The sequence below is a fragment of the Lissotriton helveticus genome, chromosome 12 (assembly GCF_964261635.1).
Source record: "Lissotriton helveticus chromosome 12, aLisHel1.1, whole genome shotgun sequence".
NCBI classification, from domain to species: Eukaryota; Metazoa; Chordata; class Amphibia; order Caudata; family Salamandridae; genus Lissotriton; species Lissotriton helveticus.
Window position 1 is genome coordinate 599,570,624 of NC_136073.1, and position 18,246 is coordinate 599,588,869.

General features: G+C 46.9%; 1 protein-coding gene across 2 annotated transcripts in view; it reads left to right on the forward strand.

Annotated features, from left to right (window-relative positions):
• Positions 1-18,246, forward strand: part of SDHC (succinate dehydrogenase complex subunit C) — a 125,296-nt gene that overhangs the window by 60,774 nt on the left and 46,276 nt on the right. For both annotated transcript variants that reach the window (XM_078670912.1, XM_078670911.1), the window contains exon 4: positions 6,816-6,877. In XM_078670912.1, coding sequence (XP_078527038.1) covers positions 6,816-6,877 — 62 coding nt within the window. The remainder of the gene's footprint in view (positions 1-6,815; positions 6,878-18,246) is intronic.

Genomic DNA, 18,246 nt, shown 5'->3' on the forward strand with positions numbered 1-18,246 from the left:
TGTTCAAGAGGCTACTCACTTGGCGCGGGGTATATCAGACCATTCCCCTCTATTAATCCACCTTACTATCAGAGACAAGCGAGAGGGCAGTATAGCTCCGATTTGCGCCTGGTATCTCCATAACCCAGACACGGGTAAGGCCCTCACGGTAGCGATTGACCGTTACTTTGAGGACAACGTTGGTACAGTGGACTCCTCAGTGGTATTGTGGGAGGCGTTCAAAACGGTGCTGAGAGGGGAGGCCCTGTCAGTAATAGCGGGCCGTCGCAAGGAGCGAGAGGCGCAGATGCTCAAAGTGGAAGGAGATTTGCATGACTTAGAGGCAGCTGTGCTTGCTGGGGGAGATCCGGAGGGAACCCACCAGCTGCACCTCAAACTGGCTGAGTATAAGGCGTTGGCCACTGATGCAGCCAAGACTACCCTTAGGGATAGGGAAGGCAGGCTGTACGACCAGGGAGATAAGGCAGGCAAGCTCATTGCATGGCTGGATAAGAAGCAGTAGACACAGAAGGTGGTAGCGGAACTTCTGACCGAGACGGGTACAGTCATCACCGAACCCCGTGAAGTGGTTCAGGAGTTTGAGCGCCACTACCGGAAGGTGTATAGTAGAGGGTCGGACCGGCCTGAAGAGGACTCGGTTGACTTGTTGGCCGGCATCCGCATGCCTGCCCTCACTGAAGCGGAGAGGGAAACTCTGGAGGCCCCGCTTTCTATAGAGGGGCCATTTGTGATCACCGTTCTGGAAAGGCCATGGGACCCAATGGGCTCCCGGTCGAACTTTATAAGCTCAATCTGACGGCATCAGCCCATATCTTAAGCGGATGTTTGAGGAAAGCAAGGAGCAGGGATTGTTACCTAGAGATCAGCGGATAGCCACCATCGTTGCCATCCCAAAATAAGGCAAAGCCCAAACTCGTGTGCCTCCTATAGGCCTATCTCTCTGCTTAATGCAGAACCCAAGATCCTGGCTAAGGTTCTTGCTAACAGGCTCCGGCCGGTCCTATCGACGCTGGTTCATCCGGACCAGTCGGGCTTTATGCCACATCGTAACACTGCTCTTAATCTCCGACGGGTCCATGGCGTGTTGGGGCGCTGTCACACCATTCGGGAGGACGCTGTGCTGGTGTCACTAGACGCCGCCATGGAGTTTGATACTCTAGAATGGCCATATATGGTAGCGGTCCTCTGGAAAATGGGTTTTGGCCCCGAATTCATAGGCTGGGTTTGCCTCCTTTATTTTGAGCCACTGGCCCAGGTTATTGTCAACAACAAGCTTTCCGAGGTCTTTGCTCTGGAGAGAGGGACGCGACAAGGGTGTCCCCTCTCGCCGTTGCTTTTTGCTTTGTCCTTGGAGCCATTAGCTGCCTGAATCCGACAAGACTTCTCTATAAAAGGGCTCCGCTGGGCAGACGGTTGGGAGGACAGGATTTCGCTTTACGTGGACGACATCCTTCTATACCTCACTAACCCCAGCAAATCACTTATGGAAGCCATGGACATTTTCACTAGTTTCGGAAGAAACTCCAGCTACAGTATAAATTGGGGCAAGTCCATATTATATGTACTTCACGGCGGCCCCCCGGTGGTGCCCCGTGATTGCACGATCAAGATAGCTACGGAGGGGTTTAAGTACCTAGGGGTTTATATATCCAAGACTGCGAGCGTTCGGTATGAGAGGAATCTCCTGCCGCCTTTGCAGCAGTTTAAGAAGGACTCGTGGTGGAAACTCCAGCTGTCCCTGTTGGGCAGGGCGTCGCTCTTTACAATGATGGCACTGCCAAGATTCATTTATGCTTTACAGAACCACCCTGACTTGGTGCCCCAGTCATACTTTGCCTCACTTGAAGCCTCACTCAGGGAGCTTCTATGGGACGGGGCGCACCGTATCTCCCTTCAGAAGCTGCCGCTTGGCTGGTTTGATGGGGGCATTACTCTTCCCGATATCCGCAAATATTATTGGGCTGCTCACCTCGCGGGCATCAACCAGGGCATGTACTGTGATGGTAACGACCCAGGGTACGGCATGGACCGTTGGCTTTTGCCGGGGGGGGGGACTACAAGGCTGCGCTATATTCCAGGCCTGGCAGGTTCCCGCTGACCGGGCCCACCAAACACTCAGTGCAAATCTGGCACATGGTCCAAAGGAAACTTGGTTGGGCTGACACTCTCACCATGGCCACCCCGCTTTGGGCTTCCGAACGACTGGGTAATTTAAATCACACCAAGGGGTTCCATAACTGGGACCTAATTGGGATCTCTCGCATTCAAGATCTCTGGGGCCCTGAGGGGGTGGCGCCTTTCGCCTCCCTCCAGCGGACGTATGAGCTTGCCCAAACAGAATATTACCGCTATTTACAGGTCCGTCACTCCCTCCAATCTAACATCCCCCCAGGAACCCTCCCCCCCCAGCTTCCTCCCCCTTGGACGGCAGATTACTGGATGGCCACCTTCCCGACCACGCCATTTCTCTCACATACAAAAAAATTATTAACAATTCCCCTGATTTATTGCATACCCTGAAAGGGGAAATGGGAGTGGGACGGGTTAGAAATAGACGAGGAAGAGGGGAACAGTGCGCTGGCGTCCCCTAAGGAGGTGGCCATATCAGCCAGATTTCGTCTGATTCAATTGAAAATACTCCATCGAGTCTATATTTCGGGGACAAGATTGCAACTCATGGGACGTAGTTCTGACGGGCTTTGTCGTAGGGGCTGTGGTGAGGTAGGGACATTTTTTTCACATTTTATGGGAATGTCCACTGTTACAGGTCTACTGGCAACGAATACACCAGTGCATGCGGGGGGGGTGGGAGGTGGAGCTACGGGTGGAGGCGAAAAGATGTCTGTTGAATATATGGGAGCCTACTGATTAGTCGGCTCGGGGTAGAACCTGGGCCACGCTTGGGTTTGTCATTGCAAAACGGAATATTGCTAGAATGTGGGGGGCGGTGGGGCCTCCAAAGATTGATTCATGGAAAACAGACATGGACTAGTGCATGCTCCAGGAAAAGACAGTTTACGTGGCATGGGGCTGCCCACAGAAATTGGTTGGTATTTGGTCTAGTTGGAATGAATATAGGGGTCACATCTGCGAACCCCCCACGACTGCCAGGGTTGACAAACCACTCGCAATGTTGAATGTATGATGTTATCTTGTATTTCGTAAGGCTTAAGATCTGCAACTTTCTGTGCTTTGCCTCGGCTCCCTTCTGGTACAACTGTAAATCCTGTACTGTATGCTTGTGATGTACACCACGGTTTTCTTGCAAAGTTAATAAAACATTTTTTTTTTTTAATAATGGAATTGTGAATTGCATTTGGTCTGTTCCTACGGATGCCCCAGCATTAGCAGCTGAAAAAATCCCCATATTAATGTTCGCAGATGACACATTGATAATTTCCAAGTCCCTAAGTGGTCTCCAGAGAGCCCTGACAATCTTTGAGGAGTTCTGCTTGAATCGGGGCTTGGAGGTTAATGTGTTGAAAACGAAACTCATGGTCTTTAACCCGCACACGGCTTTTAAGGGGGGTTATTCAAATTAATGATCATCTGCTAGAGCAAGTTAAATAGTTTACTTATTTAGGGGGTTAACATCCAGGACGACCTGAAATGGAACAACCAAATTGATTTGGCATCCTTAAAACACCGGCAATTGTCGGGAGTGTTGCTCACGGAATTTAATAACTCATTCTCAAAGCCAATCAGTCCGGTACTTGAGATTTATAATATGAAAGTTATCAGCTCAGCCCTCTATGGATCAGGGCTTTGGGGTTGTGAGAACTTATCCAAGCTCATTTTATCAGAAAATAGTTTTTTGAGAAAAAATACTAGTTTACCACAGAGTACCACAACGTTTGTTTTATTGTATGATCTAGGGAGAAAATCAATTGCAGATATAGCTAAACTGCGTCCTCTTTTATACTGGCAGAGACTCTGGACTACTCCAGAACTGGCAGTATATGCGGCTGGTTTCCAAGATATAATAAGGGCAGATACTTTTCATCATATAACATGGCTACGGGAGTTTAAAGATACTATATCAAGTATTGGCATGAAATCACTGTGGGAGGATCCAATAAGCGCCACCTTTCCCACTAAAAAGATTTTGAAAGATAAATATTGGGAAATGGTACAGTACAATATGCTTAGAAATAGTGAGTCGTCCTCTCGAACTGGAGCTTTCCTGGAAAGTAAATTGATCCCCAGATTGGAATTATATTGGGACCTAATCACAAAACCGCATGCCTGGAAGCTATATTTTCAGTTTAGGGTGGGCTCACTGCCATAAAGAGTATTTACTACTAGATGGGCTAAACCCAGTGATAATTTGTGCCCGGTATGTCAGTTTAGTAATGAATTGCTGACCCACTTATTGTTTGTTTGTTTTGGTTATGCTGTCCCATGCCTGGTCTGGTTGGCATCAATCTGCAAGCTCTTAGGAACAAGAAGGTCTAGCAAAGCAGAAAGAATTCTACGAACTGACACATCAACACTGATGGCAAAATATCTGGGGTGGTCATGGGCAATAAGATCACGTTCCCTCCATCCAGTATAAGGTTAAAAAAGGCAGTATATATAACAGCAGCCAAACTAGCTAACGTAGTAGATATTTGATTGATTTGAGTCCCTGTCCTAATCAACTGTGCTCTGTCAACTGTAAACTGTATTCTTCTTTTTTTTAAATGTTTTTATTATATGAGCTTCATACTGGTTTTTAAATGTGTTATTTAACAATTTTAAGATCTTATTTATACTCCAGTTCAGGCTTTGTATCACAATCAAGTTGGTGTTTTATGATTTTTTTATATGCGTTTGTATGTGCTTTTATGACTACATATAGCTTGTTTGGATTGAATTGGAAATGCTGATAGCCCTCTTTCCCTGTGGATAAAGCTAGGAAGACACAGCCTTGTACTTAGTGTCCGGGGCATCATTATAATGTTGCGCAAAGCCAGTTTTGTAAGCAAAGCAGTTTCAGAGAAACTAATCCGACATTGTCACGCATGCTAAAATGTGCGAAAGGTTATAGTAAAATGTTATTGTGCAGAAATAGGACAATTTAAGAAAAATGTGCAACATTGCTACATCGGCCAAACTCGAGCACATAACAATCCCTCAAGTGTTACTGTGTGATAACGGTTGTCTCTGAAATTGTGAACATGAACTTAAAACTCGGAAAATATGTTTTATTTTAGTTCTATTAGTGCATACCTGTAGAAGACAGAATTTAGTTTCAACCTTTATGCAGTCAATATTTTTGAGTCCAAACACTGTATAAAGGATGTCTCTACATAAAGGCAAGTAACTTATTTGATGTGGATATACTATTTATTGGTAAAATTACAACTCTAGATTCATGTCTCCTTCATTGTAGGATATATAAAGGCACGCTAGTGTTCCTTGCATTCTCTTAATAATATGGGTTCCTGAAGCCATAGTAGCGGAAAGATTTTGTTAAAGAGCTAGATTACAACAGATTGCTCTATTGAATTAGGTGGGATAGAGTGAAGGGAAAGAAAACTTTTATAGTTGGAATGTTCCTAATTTAGCAAAACTTTATTTCTAATAGATCCTTCTAATCTCATGTTCCTTACCTTTTGAATGTTCCCTAGGTGTCACACTGTATACAGAAAAATCTCCAGCAGTACCCAGACCACCAACAGGCTGCGTCGTGAGGTTCTGTACCGACCTTGTACCGGTCTGGAAGTGACATGTGTAGACGCATGTAAGAGCCACCCATGCGTGCTGACTTCAGTTGCTTTCGATGCTGTCTGCACCCCAGGCACAGATCCCAATAACAGATTGGTTTGAACCAGTTTGCAGGTCTCTGGACATGGGACCTTTTTAGGTGGAAAAGAGTCCAGTTCACAGAACAGGGAGAAAAGAGTATTACCAGGAAGAGTGTTACAGAAGATAACTAACTTGTTCTTCTGATTGATACTTGTACCACAGATTCCTCACCTTTTGAATAGGTACCCTAGCAGTACCTTACAGTTGGTGGGTCTGGGATCCTGCTCAAACCAAATTGTCCAGCAGGACAGAGCAAGAAAAATGGCATTGTGATGGACCTGCCTGTTCAGACAATAGTGCTTTGTGATCGTATGGAGTGACTCATGCAGCAGCCTGGATAATATCAAAAACAGGTTCTCCACATGCCAAAGGACAGTGGTAGCAATCTGGCTCTTGTGGGATGAACCTGCAAACCTTTCAGGGTTTGTTTCTTGGGCAATCTGTAGCAGATTTTAATGCAGAGCCCGATCCACTGAGAAATGGTCCTCTTCTGCACTGCTTTGCCTTCTTTGCGCCTGCGAATACCACAAAGAGCTGATCACCTACACCATGTTCTCTGGTAGAAACAACGTAAAGCTAAGCGCTCTTTTAGGATCCAACTATTGGAGTCTACTCTGCTCCTGACCTAAGATTGGTGAGGTGGAGCAAAACATAATGGTAGAGTGAATGGAAAATATTAAAAAAGGGAGAAATCTGCAGTTAGAGTACCTATCAGAAAGAGCGTTACCCAAGGTAAGTAACTTGTTGTTCTGAAACTATGCTTTTCCCAAACTAGCAGTTTCATGTTGTTCACGTTTTTGTCAACTATCCTCTGCTTTCGTCATTTGCTCTGTATTTCTTTTTAGCACAGGTTTAGATTCTTGGCAGTTGTCACTGTTTGTTTTGTGTTGCTTCTTTTCCCAATTGTTTTGTGTGGTCTATTTTGCATTTACATAGAAAAACTGTGACTATAAAACGCTATATAGTTCTGAAGTGAAAGGAAAAGGGGACAGGTTACTAATTGATAATGATGCCCTTTCTTTCAGATGGTCTCTTCCTATGATGATGTCCATCTCGCACCGTGGAACTGGTATTGCAATGAGTGCAGGTCTGTAATGACTCCATTTCACATCATATGCATTCTAAGAAATTTTGCAATTTGCCCAGTCAGTTTTTGCATGTTTGGTCTCTATGGCATTCAGGGCCAGATGTCGGTAATTTCTATTTACCGATTCCTAAATACTTAATTTAACCGATTCGGTAATATTCGTTATTACCGATTCGGTATTTACCGAATCGGTAATAAGGAATACCTTCCCATTCATTCCTATGGGCCTGGAAGCCCATAGGAATGAATGAGAAGCCATTCACTATTACTGATTTGGTAAATACCGAATCAGTAATAGGGGGAGCATATTCAATGGTGGCAGAGTGTCACATTGACACCCTGTTGTACCCCTGAATCGTGCATGTGTGTACATGTGGCGCACATACATGCCCTAAGGGCATGTATGTCTGCCACATGGCATTTTTAAAAGAGCACAAAATTGCTTTCATAAAGGTATTCTGTATTTAACACCAACTTGTAGTTGGTGGTAAATAACGAATCTTTAAACCAAAAATGCACTCACTTGAGTGCTCCCTACATAGGATTTAAGGATTCTGTAATTTACCGATTCCTTACATTAAGGAATCAGTATTTTACCGATTCCTTAAAATAACGATTCGGTAAATTACCGAATCCTTAAATCAGACTTCTGCATCGCAAAGGGTTAAATACCGGTCGGTAATGGAAAATTTACAGATTTTCGTCCGTTACCGACCGATATTAGCCCACCTACATATGGCCCTCAGTACGCTTGTTATTGTTTGCAATGAGCTAGAAATTAAGGGGTTATGCTTGCTGTAGTTTTCCAGTTTTATTTAGGTAGAAATCAACCCCACCAGGCATTGATTTGGTAACCTACTGCAGGATTTTGGTTTAGCACAGCAAACTGCTTGTGTTTTTTGGGAACCTGATCAAATGCATTACTGATTGAAAAGGATGAAGGCAATGGAGAAATGGTTAGTGAGGGAGCTTGATCCCTACCTCAGTGGTATGATCTGTCAGGAGGTAGTTAGCAGTTCTCTTCCAGGGGATCCTCATCAGTAGTCATAAGCACATGAATATTCCCGCCCACGCACGGGCGTACCCCGGAATTTTTTTATATATATAGTGCCAGTTTTTATGTGTATATTATATTTATATATATATATATATTTTCCCAAAAAAATTGCTCTGCAATTGAGAACACCCACACAACTTTCGCTTTAACCTTCTTTATTCTCGGAGCCGCTGCAGACTCAGAAAGGAACCCACAGCGTAGTATGACACCATCTGCCTACACGTTTCGAGAAAACTCCCTTCTTCATGGCATGGCGTTAGTGGGGAAAACAGCAGCGTGCACAGTGTTTCTCTCAAGTGAAATATTAAGTTCAAGTCCCGCCCTAATTGGTGGATCTCTCGCAAAGCACCCTGGTTCAGGTAGTCCAGGGCAATATATAAAATCCATAGTGGGTGCAGCTTACGTTGTTCCTCATAGTAATTGCCCGTTGGGTCGCTGGCGATCCCCCTTCTGGATCTGTTGCGTGACTTGCGCTCCGTAGAACAGGTAAGTTGTCCCGTATCCTGTGTCCCATGCATGAGACACCCGGGTCTGCAGGCGCAGAGGGGTTGTTCTTGTGACCCTAGCTGGCCACTATATAATCCAAAAATAATTGCTCCGCCATTGAGAACACCCACACAACTTTCGCTTTCACCTTCTTTATTCTCGGAGCCGGGTGTTCTCAATTGCGGAGCAATTATTTTTGGAATATATATATATATATTACACATAAAAACTGGCTATATATATATATATATTTTATGTGTATTTCTAAGGGTTAGCTTTTATACACTAAGTTTTCTACAATACAGCCTGTGAGCTGGCATTGCTTTCATTCCTCTTTGCAGGATTATGGTTTCTACTGTGCATTAAAGCAGTTTCAAATGTGCTTTGTTTTTCTCTTCTTTTTTGGTTCATGTATATGTGCAAAGAGAATTCTTACAGCATTACTCCGCTTTTAACAAAAGCATCCATCCATAAACTAAGAGCTGAGTAATGCTATAAGAACAGAAATTTACCTAGCATAGTAACGGTAAGTTCCAATTCTATTAAGGCCACGGAGGCGAGGATTATGCCATATTCTTGCTTTGCTTTATTCTTACATAAAAAACACAGCAGCCAGAAAAAACATATCAACTTGATCTTTTCCAAACAACCAGAAAAAACGATAATTTGTGCCAAACAACGAACACAAGTCCACGGTATGCAACTTCAAGTCCCATCAGGCCATACAGGGTTGCCACAGTGTCCATGCCGTGTAGATAGAACCTCCATCTTGTCTGACCCTCCTCTTTCTTCGCGCGAGTCATGCCAAAGTTACTGATCCTGTTTTGAACCGCCATTTCCTGAAAGATAAAGATACGGGTAATACCACACAGTAAAGTGAGTAATCCGAAACAGAAGCCATCACGTATGACAGGGCAATACTGCATTTACATTGCTTAATCTACCAAGAAAAACATGTACATAATTTAATTACTTAAACCATTACGGGAGGGTTCGCACTAACGTGCAACAGGAGGGATAATCCTCGCCTCCGTGTCCTTAATAGAATTGAAACTTACCATTACTATGCTAGGCAAATTTCGATTTTATGTTCAGACCGGAGGCTCAGATTATGCTAGTTCAAAGCTTACTTGCCACTAACTGAGCCATGTCCACTACCGGTTTGTAATAAAACCGCTTAAAAGTGGAATCCGATGACCAATCTGCCGCACGCATGAGATCCTCTAAACAGGCCCCCGGGAAAAAGGCTTTGGAAGCCATCGCACCCCTGGCTGAATGAGCTCCGAACTGTTTCGTATCAATCCCCGCTTCTTGCATGGTCCACCACACCCACCTGGCTATGGTGGAGGAGGATACCGCTTTTTGGGGTTTCCTTAAAGCAATTAACAGTTGCTGCGTGCCCGGGGGGCGCAATTCAAGTGTCATATCCTCGTATACCTTTAAGCACTTCACCACATACAGTTTTTGCATGTCAGTAAAAGCTGGGTAAGAGATTGTTCTTGACAATGACTTAGTACGACGACCTATAGTAAAGGTAACCCCTTCCGGGGGGAAAAACCCTGGCAGAAATGTCCAGTGCCTGAACATCCGACACTCTGCAGCAGGAGACAAGGCAAAGTAACATTGCTAGCTTGGCAGAAATTTCCTTCAAAGACAGGTACTTATTGGGTTGCCAAGACAGGAAGTGATTTAACTCTTGATTGACGTCCCACAATACTGAATACCGCGGCTCCGGAGGTAACGACAGACAAATACCCCTAAGGAGCCTGCAAACGAAAGGGTGCTCCCCGATCGGGGTGCCTTAAATGGGACAGTGGTTCGCTGAAATCTCAGATCGTATTGCATTAATAGACCGGTATGCTAGGCCCTCAGTTGCCAATTCCGCAAAAAAATTTAAAAATGGTACGACTCCTGCGACCATGGGATCCAAATCCTGTTGAAGACACCAACGCATCCATTTAGACCAGGCTAACCGGTAGCGCTTTGAGGTACTGTCTACCCAGGATTTTGAGAGGTGCATCTCAGCCGATCCTGAAAGGCCTGGGAGCGACCAGCGACGCCTGAAAGCCGCCATGCCATGAGGCGGAAAGACCCCTCGGTAATGAGATGGTGACATTCTCCGTTCGGATTCAGGAGGAGGTGAGGAAACGGGGGAGTAGGATTGGAAAATCCCAGGAAAGTTGCAGAAGAACTGGAAACCACACTTGAGACCGCCAAAACGGGGTAACCACCTCCGCCCTCTGTTGGCGGATCTGGGCCGCTGTCCGCACCACCATGGAGAATGGGGGGAAACGTGTAACCCGTTTGCTGACTCCAGTCCTGCAGGAAAGCATCTGTTGCCTCCGCTAGAGGGTCCGGCCTCCAACTGAAAAAACGCAGGAGTTGGTCGTCCAGCGCAAGCGAACAGATCCACCGTGAACTGGCCCCAAAGACCGTGCAACCACTGGAAGGTTTGCGTGTCCAACTTCCACAGACTGGAATACCTCAGATGTTTGGAGTGCCAGTCTGCCACTTGGTTGGCTTGGCCCAGCAGGTACCCCGCCGAAACGGACACATGATGACTCGGACAGTAGTCACAAAACTTCTTCACCAAGTTCGCTAGGGCCCGGGAGCTAGGGCCTCCCAGATGATTCACATAGCGAACTGCCGAGACATTGTCCATTTTTAAAAGGACGCAAGAGGTCACTCTGTTTCTGGTTCAGCATCGTACTGCGAACGATCCTGCCAGAAGTTCTAAGCAGTTGATGTGTAACTGCTGCTCTTCTGATGACCAGACGCCTCCGGTGGTGGAGAAATCTCCACAACGGGCGCCCCATCCGATCTTTCTGGCGTCTGACTCGATGACCAGGTCCGGAACCGATCCAAAGATCGCTCGGCCGTTCCACGCCTCCATAGGAGTGAGCCACCAAGACATCTCCTCCTTCACTTCCATCAAGAGGGGCACCGATTGATCGTACGATAAACCTCTCCTGAGGTGGTGCGCCTTTAAGCGTTGCAGCGCCCAATAATGCAGGGGCCCGGGGAAGATTGCCTGGATAGAGGAGGCGAGAAGGCCCATTACCCGGGCAATCTGCCGGAGCGAGGTGTGTGTCTTTGTGATGGTCTGCCTCAGCATATGTCGTATCTTGGCCACCTTCCGGGGTGGGAGACTCAAAGAGGAGCGGACAGAATCCACCACGAACCCGAGAAACACTATACTCTGTGTTGGGGAGAGAACTGACTTGTCCCCGTTAATGACAAACCAGAGTCCCTGCAGAAGGGAGACCATCTGCCGTAGTTGCCGTGTTAGCTCTGTGGGGCATTGCGCCATCAGCAAGATGTTGTCCAGATAGACGATCATCCGAATACCCTGGCTCCTGAGGAGTTCCACTGCAGGATGAAGCACCTTGGTGAAGCACCAAGGCGCTGATGAAAGACCGAACGGAAGGGCGGTAAACTCGTACACCTGGCCCTGCCAGCAAAACTGGAGGAACCGCTGATGTGGAGGATGAATGGGAATTACCAAATAGGCATCCTAGAGTAGATGGATCCCCTCCGTCTTGAAGTGTTGATATACGAGCCACCCGTTGAATTCTTTGAGGTTTATCACCGGTCGTTTCCCCCCATTGTTTTTGTCCACTAGAAAAATATTGCTGAGGAAATCGTTGGGGTGCAAAACCGTCCGACAAATGGGCCCCTTGCGCAACAACGCGGCCACCTCGTCGTCGACCAGCTGCGCATCTGCTTCTGAAAAGGCGATGGGGCGTGGGTAACTGGTTTGACGGGGAAAATCGTAAAACGTGATGTGGAAACCCCGCACCGTTCTCAAAACCGAAGCATCTGATGTGATCTGAGCCCACGCACCCTGAAAACGCCCCTGGCGGCCCCCAACAGACACCTGTTCTGCAGGTATAACACTTACCGGTGGTTCCGTTGCCGCCTGCATTGTGCTTGAAGCCTCCGCATCCTCTCACACACTGACCTCTGGTAGGATAAAAGTTGTTATAGTTTGCGGTGGTATGATATTGCCCCCGCTCTGAGCCTTGTCCCTTGCCAGGGTTCTGGTGACCACTGCGTCCGGTCGCGCGGCCCCTATTGCGTCCGGTCGCGCGGCCCCTATTGCGACCGGTCGCGCGGCCCCTATTGCGACCAGCCCCTTGGGAGAAACGTGACTGAAAAACCCTTTTAATGCTAGACTGGGCCTTATCTAGAGAGGTGAAGGTTGCCACAAACTTCCCCAACTCCTTGACGAATGGATCGCCAAAGAGGCCCCCTTGCGCCACTGCTCCCGCCTCCGAAGAGGCCAAGTCGCCCAATTTCGGGTCGAGCTTAATTAACAGGGAGCGCCAACGCTCTGTGGATAGGACACAATTGGCATTCCCCAAAAATGTGACAGCCTGTTGTGCCCAATTCGACAGAATTTCAGGGGATATGGTGGAGCCTGTCCCTTTTGCCTCCTCCGCCATATCTAGGATCTTTGTCAGTGGCCCTATCATGTCAAGGAGCTTATCCTGACAGGAGCACCAGGAACGATCGATACCCTTGCGGAGGTATTTCATGTACTTGGCCAAGAAAGTGGCCATCTTGGAGTCTAGTTCTGGAGTCAGTCCTACTTTTCCCTCAAGCATGGGGCGTGGGCACTCTGCTCTCAAGCATCCCCTGGCCTCCTTTTCCAAGGGCTTGCGGTGGTGACCTGCCACTACCTTGGCCACCTTGTCCCCAGGCGCCCAGGCTGCCGACCGTGGATGAATGATCTCATCTGGGTCTAGCATGCCCGTGCTGCCCTGCGGCAACGTGGTTGGAGAGGTGGACGGGCGACAAGACTGCACAGACCTGTCTTCCTCATCCGTGTCCGCTGGCGTATCCCCATCAGGAGATGGCGGGGGCAACGGAGGAGATGCCACGGACTCCGAGGCCGGAAGGGGAGCAGGAACAGGCGTGACTGTTTTCCCCAAAAAATCGCTTTTTAGTCGCTCAAATGCGTCCTTGTCCACCCCCTGTGCCCCTTCCAGACCCCCTCCATGCAGGGCTTCTTCGGGCCTGGGAGTTCTCCCCAGGCGATGGGGCAACAGTAGAGGCTGGGGTCCCTAGGTGTCCCTGCGCAAGCTTGGCACAATCTGCAATAATGCGATTGGAAAGACGCTCTTCCATAGGGCCAACAACCTCATTCACACACCTGTAAATGGTGTCGTCCACAGCGTCGAAAAAAGTATCATCTAAAGGTAGGTACTGTTGAACCTCCTCCTCCTCATAATATTCCCCCCCGATCCATGACAGACACTAACAAAGAAGGAATCAGGGCAACTAAGATACAGGTGGGTAACCTACAGTTATAACCTGTCTGCTGTGACAGAGCAAAGTATGGGCAGGCCAGAGGTCTGCAGGCTTTTCAGGCGATTCCAAGAAGCGCTAATTGAGGTGGCACTAACCTCCTGTGAACGTAGTCCCTCTAAATAGACCGGGACTCGTCTCGCCACCCAGCACGGACTCAAAGAAAAAACAGCCATAAAGGCCTGTCAGCAGAAACTGTGCCCAACATGCCCGCAGGCGATTAGAGCGGCAGAGCCGCGATACGGACCCCCAGCGGGGCGTACAAATTGCAGGTAATAGGCCAATACTGCCCCGTAGGGCGTCGAGGTGTGGCGGCAAAGGGAACAAGGCTTGTGGTCCAACTGTGTCTCACAGTGCAACGCCTCAACTGAGGAGACCGCGCCGCAAGACGCGCGAGCTCCCTCTAGCGGCGAAACGCTGCATCAAATTTGGGAAACCGCAGCGGAAGGAGCAAAAACTCTCCTGCGGCCAAAGGGAATCTGTTGGAAAAAAGTAATGCCAATCAAAGATAACAAACAATAACCCGGAGCGTAGAAAACCGCTCCGGTCCCCTAACATGCATAAAAATACAATCTTTGAAGAGAAACAAAGAGAGTCACTTAACTGGCTGCGAAGCAGCGAAGAAAGAGGGGGGTCAGACAAGATGGAGGGACTATCTACACGGCATGGACACTGCTGTAGGACTAAGGATGTGGCAACCCTCTATGGCCTGATGGAACTTGAAGTTGCATAACGTGGACTTGTGTTCATTCTTTGGCACAAATGATCGTTTTTCCTGGTTGTTTGGAAAAGATCAAGTTGATATGTTTTTTCTGGCTGCTGTGTTTTTTATGTAAGAATAAAGCAAAGCAAGAATAGGGCATAATCGGAGCCTCCGGTCCGTACACAGAATTCTCTTTGCACATATACATAAACCAAAAAAGCAGGGAAAAACAAAGTACATTTGAAACTGCTTAAATGGACATCATCCCCTTCCTTTTCCTCATGCAGGCCCATAGGAATGTTGCTACAGAGTAGCAAACCAAAGGGTCGGGCAATGTTTTTAGAAAGAATAGTGCTACCCGACACTGCTGAAAGCCCATTTTCTTTAAAATTGGTTTCAGATGGGCTTTCCTTTCCCTCTCATAGAGCCCGCAGAATAAAACCAAGTGCAGTTCAGTTTGGGGTGATAGGTTATCACACGGGCACATGCTTAGATTGGAGTGGTTCTGTCTTTTCAGGATAACCAAGCATTAGAGTAATCCAATTAGTGCGGAATGTTAACGATATAAATCTATGTTGCGCACTGTTTATGTTGGCTAGGTAGGAGAAATCTCCCTCCATTAGTGGTGGGTTAAGGTAATAAACATGTGCTGCGTGTTTCTCTTTATAATGTTCCCTACGCTTGTGTTCAGCCATCAACATAAACATGGAAATAACTTTCTGCTTTGACACATTCTTACAAACCAGAGGATCTTTAAACAGTTCGTGGAGGCCTATCTCTTTTAAAACTGTCTCCACGTAACTTAGCCACTTAGATCTTTTCCAATTATCCATCTCTAGGCAGCTCTTAATTACCATTTGGGTCAGTAGTACTGTCTCTCTCTTCCAAATAGAATGCCATAGGAGGAGTGGGGCTAGTTGTATATGATCTGATATGTAAGAAAGGGCCAATTCCGTGTGTAAGATCCCATTCGTGAAGGACAAAGGGAGGCCCACTACAGATTTAAAAAATGTGTTTTCGATAATTTGTAGTGGAGTAGATGCGATCGTGCCCCAGACCCTGGCTCCATAGGTCACAGCTGCTTTTACTCTAGCCTGGTATATGTTTTTTATTGGCAATAGGGGTTTGGCACCCGATTTCTTTACAAAAGATTTTACGGCAGTGATAACCCTCTCCATCACCAGCCTCCTTCCTTCCATCGGTTTTGCCCATGACAGATCTTTGTCAAAAAGAATACCTAAATAGGGGAAAGAGTCTACGACCTCAATTTTTCCTGCGTCCGCGCTAAAATATGGGACTTTGTCTCTTTTAGTACCCCCAGCTATAATTATAAAAGACTTCGATTGATTTACTTTTAGCTATAATGAGTCCATAAAAGAGACATACGCTGTTAATAGCCTTTTTAGCCCGATCCGCGTCATCTGCGTAGGACAGTATCAGTAGCATTTGGTTTTCGTAGAGGAGAACATCCCTAGTAGCCACTGTGAGCGCCTTCTCCACTCCATTTGTATATAGGGAGAAGAGAAATGGGGCTAGTACACAGCCCTGTCTTACTCCTTTGGAAATTTTAAAAGGACGTGTACAATCTCCCGATTTAGTGTAACGCACTGAAGCCGTTGCATTTACGTACTATTGCCTAATAACATTTTAAATAGCGAGTTCAACCCCCATTATGGACCACGCTGTCGAACGCCACGCTCAGGTCCATGAACGCCCTGTATAATTTGCCATCTTTCATGCTGGTGTATTTGTCAATGGTCAATGCTAAATGCAAGCATTAGTCCACAGTACCCCTCCCCTGCTGGAAGCCATACTGAGCCAGAATCAAGATCCTATTTCCTGTGCCCCAGCTCTCTAATCTAGAGAGGAGGAGGCGGCCCATAAGCTACAGACTCGACGCAGGTAGTCGAGCAAAGAGCAAACCTATCATATAAACATGTTAGAACTGCGGGCAGCTCATCTAGCTCTCAAGGCATTCCATCCATCGATTCAGTTCGAGTGTATACTGATACAAACAGACAACACAGCCACCTTGTATTACTTCAACAAACCAGGTGGAACACGTTCTCACCCACTGTCACTGGAATCCCAAGTGGTTTGGCACTGGCTCCTGGCCAGGAATCTCTCGATCACAGCGGTGCATCTGCCAGGAGAACAGAACGTGCAGGCAGACGCTCTCAGTCGACACTTCGAAGAACAAGAAGACTGGGTGCTCAACGACGAGGTGGTGGCAGACCTTTTATCAATGGGGTCGTCCATCCATCGACGTCTTTGCAGACGATCTAAACAGAAAATGCCACGCCTTCGCGTCCAGATTTTACCAGCCAGGAACGAGAGGAATCCTCTTTTGATAGACCGGTCCGGGACATTTGCATACGTTTTTCCGCCCCTTCCGCTCATCCCGAAGTTGGTGACTAAGCTCATCCGATCCAGTATGAAGATGATCCTAATAGCACCGGACTTGCCTTGCTAATGGTGGTATATGGACCTATTCCAGCTCTCGATCTGTCCGCACAGGAAGCTTCCGTGCAGACCGGACCTTCTGACCAAAGTGGGTGGGAAGATTCTGCACCCCAGGCTTCCGTCACTGAGCTAGGCAGCATGGCTCCTGAAGTCCTGCAACACTGACACTTGAATCTCCGCCAGGACTGTATGAACGTTTTGAGGGAGTCAAAGAGACCGTCCAAGAGACCAAGGAGTTCTTACTCTTTTAAATGGAAGAGGTTTTACTTGTGGTATATGCGTAATGATTTTAATCCTACTAGCGGGCAAGAGGAGAGAATCTTGCTGTATCTTCTTTATTTAGCCAAATCAGGTTTGAAGTACACCTCTATAAAAGTTAATTTGGTGGCCATTACAGCCTACAGAAAGTCACCTAACGAACCTTCTGTCTTTCAGCTTCAGGTGGTCAAGGATTTCCTTCAGGTGTTGCAGAAGGTTTTTCCCCCCTGTCCGACCTCCTCCTCCTCCTTGGGAGTTGAATCTATTCTTATCCAAATTAAAGGGTCCTCCTTTCGAACTCATTAATAAGGCCACATTACAGCACCTAACATGGAAAGTTGCCTTTCTAGTGGCTATTACATCAGCACGCAGAGTAAGTGAAATCCAGGCACTCTGATCTAAGGAATCCTACATGGTTTTCCATCACAACAGGGTGGTTTTGAGGAGGACTCCTTCTTTCCTACCAAAAGTGGTATCTGACGAGCGTGTCAACTAGACAATTTCTCTTCCCTCTTTTTTTCCCAATCCAGCTACACCAACAGAAAGGTCTCTTCACTCACTAGACCTTAAGAGGGTTCTTAAATTCTATTTGGAAGGAACAAAATACATTAGAAAGTCTGACCAATTGTTTATAAACTATGGTGCAGTTAGGGCAGGTTTTCCAGCCTCCAAACGATCCATTTCGAAGTGGATAGTGTCCTGCATTAAACTGGCTTATCAATTGGCGAACAAGCCTCTATTGGTTTCCCCTTAAGCTCACTCCACTAGGGGAACAGCGGCTACAATAACCTTCTTACATAATATACCAATGGCCGCGATTTGCAAGACAGCAACTTGGAAGTCGGGATACACGTTTACTAGACACTACTATCTTAATTCTGAATCCAGAGCAGATACCCAAGGAGGCCAAGCCTCTTTGAGGAATTTGTTCCAATGCTAGCTTGATTGGAGTTATGGTGTTTTTTCAATGTCTGCTTGATTTTATGTTTATCGTTGGCCTGCAGGAATAGGGGATGGGCTTGCTACTCGATTCATGTGCTTATGACTATTGATGAGGATCCCCTGGAAGAGAAGGATGAATTACTTACCTGT